We start from the raw sequence: 4,331 nt of genomic DNA, 5'->3' as shown, positions 1-4,331 counted from the left end.
CAAACCATCACTTCATGAACAAGAAACTCAAAGACTTAAAGTTTTGCTAACATGACAGATGAATGAACACGCATGCACGCGCAACAAAAATTATTATCGCCTACATTTTTGGTTTGGTAGGTGATAATAACCTTTAAATATACMTTCAGTGGTGGGCAGCACTAACCTAAAAATGAGTTGCACTAACCCTAAAGCACTAACTTTAAGATTTAGGTCCCTTAATTCTAAAGCACTATCACACTTGAAAATTTAGCACAAGCTACTTCTAAAGCACTTAAAACCCAGCTGACCCATGGAACATTACTCAGAATCAACATGAGACGATATTTTCTTTGTACAGAATGTTGTTAATATTTCATCCAGTGTAGTGGTTCCCAAAGTTGGGGTCAGGACCTCTTTGTTTGGTCACAAAACATCAAGTGACAGTCCCCAGATGATTTCCAAACATCAATTTAAATGCAAAAAAAAAAAAATGCTAATGGAATATTTTCCATCATGATTATTGTAATTTTTTAAATAATCATAAATGAATAAAAATTAGTATCATAGTTACTAGGTTTGTTTATAGTTATTATTCCCATGTTTAAAAGAGTTATTAGCAAAGTTTGCATATGTAAACAAGTAATATCTGGGGTCACGAGTGTCTGCAACTGTTATTTTGTGGGTTGGAAGAAACAAGTTTGAATTAGCACCTATTAATTTAGCCCATAAATTTAGCTAGTGCTAATCCACTAATGAATTAAGAAATTAGCAAAAGCACTAAAGCACTAATCAGGGAATTAGTCCCCCTATTAGTGCTTTAGTGCTTTAAGGGAACTGTGCCCACCACTGTATACTTTTAAATATGTTTGAAGCTAAATGGATACTTTACCTGGTAGTAAAGCATCTATAAAGAATCCTGTACTAAGGTGTATACACACAGAAACATTGGATGAAAATAAAGGAAGCAGACAACTTCATTTTCCATCAAAATTTAGAAAAAAAATACTGTTTTTACAAATCACAATCTTGCTGTCACTGATAGACAAGTCTCACCGCACACACACACACACACACCCGATCCCACATGAAAACACAGATGGTGTGATTTTACAGGGATTACATCTATTTGTTTGGTCTTTTTGGTATATCTGTTCGTTTTTATTGTTTATTTAAAACCTTTTACAGAGCCAAATGTGAAACTATCTGGCAGGCAGCAAGGAGTGAAGAAGGAGAAATYTTTCTGTGTGCTGATTCTGTTTTCACACTCGCCTCCTTTAGTGTTTGGGGTTCCTCTTGCCTGCTGGCAGGTTCAGCTCCGACTCATCGTAACTCCCCGCTTTGTTTGTTTGTTTGTTGTTTTTAGAGTGGTTCAAATATGGGAAAATTTCTGTTTACCCATGTGCACCATCAGCTATGTCACAAACAGAGCTGCGCTGGAGTCTAAAGAATTGTGTATCTTGTGTTTTTTTTCTGTCTCAATTGAATAAACGTGGAATAAAGTTGGTATATATATATGATTTTAGGCCTCTGTGTAGTTAGTCAGCTTTACTAATATAGAAGGCTGAGAGTCAGTGGTTGTGAGCAGGTGTGCTGCTGATGTCTGTGTAACTGTGACACACAAAGCTCGGTAATCCCTCCTACAAGCTAAAGCAGGAGCACATGCCGCAGGCAGAATGTCTGCTCACTTCAGCGCTCCTGCGTTGGATGGGATTCCACACTGTCTGTCTTTTCAAACCACTGCTTCTGCCTTCTGCTCTGTGAACGTCTTCACTCCTGGTTCTGCTGCTGCGTTCGCCTCCTTAATGCTACTTTTGTAACGAAGCACCGCTCTGTGCCCACAGATCCCAGTGAGACAGTGGCCCCGTCCCTGCGTGCATGAGTGTAAGGGTGTGAGAGCGTGTGTGTGTGTGTGTGTGTGTGTGTGTGTGTGTGCGTGTGTGCGAGCGAGCAAGTGAGCGGGCGGCGCTCCCACATGGCCTCCATGCAGGACGGGCTGAACTTCACGGCTCCTCCCTACGGCAAGGTCCTGCTGCTGGGCGTCATCGCTGCTGCCTCGGCCTTCGTGGTTACCATCCTTATCGTGGTGCTCTGCGTGGGCTGCCAGAGGTGAGAGCAACACGCTGAACTCGAGGGACCAAACACAGATTCCTTCTGTYTTTAATGTCAAATCACCAGTGGTGGGAGAAATATCCAAACCTCGATGTAATCTACAGTCCGTCGTTACAAGTTTGAATCAGTAAAACTTTTCGTTTAGTTTTTCTTGTATTTCATAAAATGTATGTTTTATGGCATAACCAAACCCTACCAAGTTTTCATTTATGATTGATTATTAAAAGGTCAACAATTCAATGATTTTATGAATTTGGACAAATTTGAGCAAAAAATACAGCAAAAAAAAATCTTCAAAAATCAGCCTGAAATAAAAAAAAAGTTTTTGATTGGTGTGTACAAATAATTCCTTACTTGTGTGGGTTATGCTATTTTTCTTTTTTCTTTTTCTTTTTTGTGAGAGCAAAGACACATCCCACCTAGCAAAATCTGTCTGGCCCACTTCTGGACTGCACTAACATACGGCCCAGATACTGCAAAGAATGGTGGCCCTTTGGTGGCCCAGATGTGGTTTTCAAGAGGTGGTCCATGCATGGGCCAGCACCACATAAACCAAACCACAACTGGGCCAGTTGTGGCATGCCATCTTACAAACACATTCAGCATTGCCAGAACTGGATCACTTCCTGTTGACAAACCACTTGTTGCACCAGCAGTCAGCCAGATCTGACCCACTGAAGTGAAAGTCTGTCCTTTGTTAAATAAAAGTAAAACTCATATTAAAACTCACACTACATTTTTTAGGTTTTAGACACAACATAACTGAAAACTATAGTATTTGTGTTGTTTGACTCTGTTTTTTATTTTTATTTTGTCTGTTGTTTAGCTAACTACCTGTTTTTCCACCAGAGGCCCTGCTGAACGGCACTGAGCAGCTTCATAGCTGTTTTCATTTAATATCTCATTCTGCTCACTAAGCTGCAGAGTCTTTAATAAACTCCTGTCTAATGTTGTTTTCATGAGATGGTGAAGGAATAAGCTAGCGTTAGCTTCCCTCCTTTTTGTTCTGARGTTCTGATTGTTTAMGTTGTCAAYTGTTAAATGCCTGCAGCAGACTTCGGGCTCATCCCATCACTTTCTTTAATCACAAGAGATCACTGCAGTTTGTTGTGAACACCACTGTAAAGTGTAAAAAGCACATTTACTGTTAGAAAATGTATCATCAACATTCATTTAGTTACAAATTCTTCACCATTCTTTGTTTCRGTCCACATTTTAGTTGTTCTTCAATTTTAGGGTGATTCTTACTCTTGAGTTACTGTTATTTCATGTGTTTATTCTGATATTTAAAATGTGTAGGTTAAAATAAATTCTCTGTTTTTGGTTCATGAAAGTTTTTTCTCACCACTTGCTCATAGGTTTGGGCAATATTGGCAAAAACKTTAATCACGATTAATTGTGGCCTTTAGCTGGTAATGATTAATGTGATGGTTAATAGAGAACAAATSRACTTGCATGTTTTTGAGTATAAATGAGTAACTCTGCTCTAAAATTATACTTACATGAGTGAAACTAACTCCTTCATTAAACAGCCACGGCCCATGTTATCACCGTCCAGCTGCACCTTGCTGCTCGTCAGAGACAGATTGACTGAGTGCATCATTTATTCAAAGCTGAGTTTGTTTCCACCATTCGCTGAAGGAGAGTTTGTTGTAGTCCACTTGGTTTGCATTCTCTGGCTATTTTTGTTTTCCGGTTTATGGTGGATTTTTCTGATGATTAAACAAGTTTGTAGTGTTAGTGTTAGCTCTGCGCTTCACACAAAAATCGCAAAATACCAAATATTAATTGGTGACAGTTTTTCTGACAGTTAATTGCACACAATACCATTTTGCCCATCCCTACTTGTGCAAACAGATCAAAAACTTTTTTTTATTTTAAATAAAAAATAATATTAACAAAACTGAACTGAACTCCATGCACACTCCAAAAGTGTAACAATACCTGGGTTTCTCAGATGTCAGCTTTACATCCTGTGTGACAGAGTGGTGTGTGTTTATCACAGGAAGGCGAAGACACACAATGTTGCCGGTGAAGGAGGGAAGCATCGTCTCATGGATATGGTAAGTATCTGCCGGAATACTTTTAAAATTGTGTTGGTGCTGGAGTAAATGTTGCAGGAGCAGCTCGATTCACCAGGGAACAATAAGACCTTTTCAGTCCTAATTAGTGTTTAACCGGTCCTGTGTGTGTGTGTGTGTGTGTGTGTGTGTGTGTGTGTGTGTGTGTGTGTGTGTGTG

The 4,331-nt window shown here is 39.3% G+C and overlaps 1 protein-coding gene across 4 annotated transcripts in view; it reads left to right on the top strand.

Annotated features, from left to right (window-relative positions):
- Nucleotides 1–1,066: 1,066 nt before the first annotated feature.
- si:dkey-70p6.1 (uncharacterized) overlaps nucleotides 1,067–4,331 on the top strand; it is an 18,973-nt gene continuing 15,708 nt past the window's right edge. For 2 of the 4 annotated variants that reach the window (XM_014033366.1, XM_014033364.1), the window contains exons 1-2: nucleotides 1,067–2,088; nucleotides 4,097–4,154. In XM_014033366.1, the coding sequence (XP_013888820.1) occupies nucleotides 1,955–2,088; nucleotides 4,097–4,154 (192 nt within the window). In that variant the 5' untranslated portion in view covers nucleotides 1,067–1,954. The remainder of the gene's footprint in view (nucleotides 2,089–4,096; nucleotides 4,155–4,331) is intronic. The other 2 variants (XM_014033363.1, XM_014033365.1) reach the window with 2 other exon arrangements.

This window comes from Austrofundulus limnaeus, unplaced genomic scaffold, assembly GCF_001266775.1.
Source record: "Austrofundulus limnaeus strain Quisiro unplaced genomic scaffold, Austrofundulus_limnaeus-1.0 Scaffold1712, whole genome shotgun sequence".
Classification (NCBI taxonomy): domain Eukaryota; kingdom Metazoa; phylum Chordata; class Actinopteri; order Cyprinodontiformes; family Rivulidae; genus Austrofundulus; species Austrofundulus limnaeus.
The sequence above is the reverse complement of the archived record's forward strand: the minus strand, read 5'-3'. Positions and strand labels throughout refer to the sequence as shown.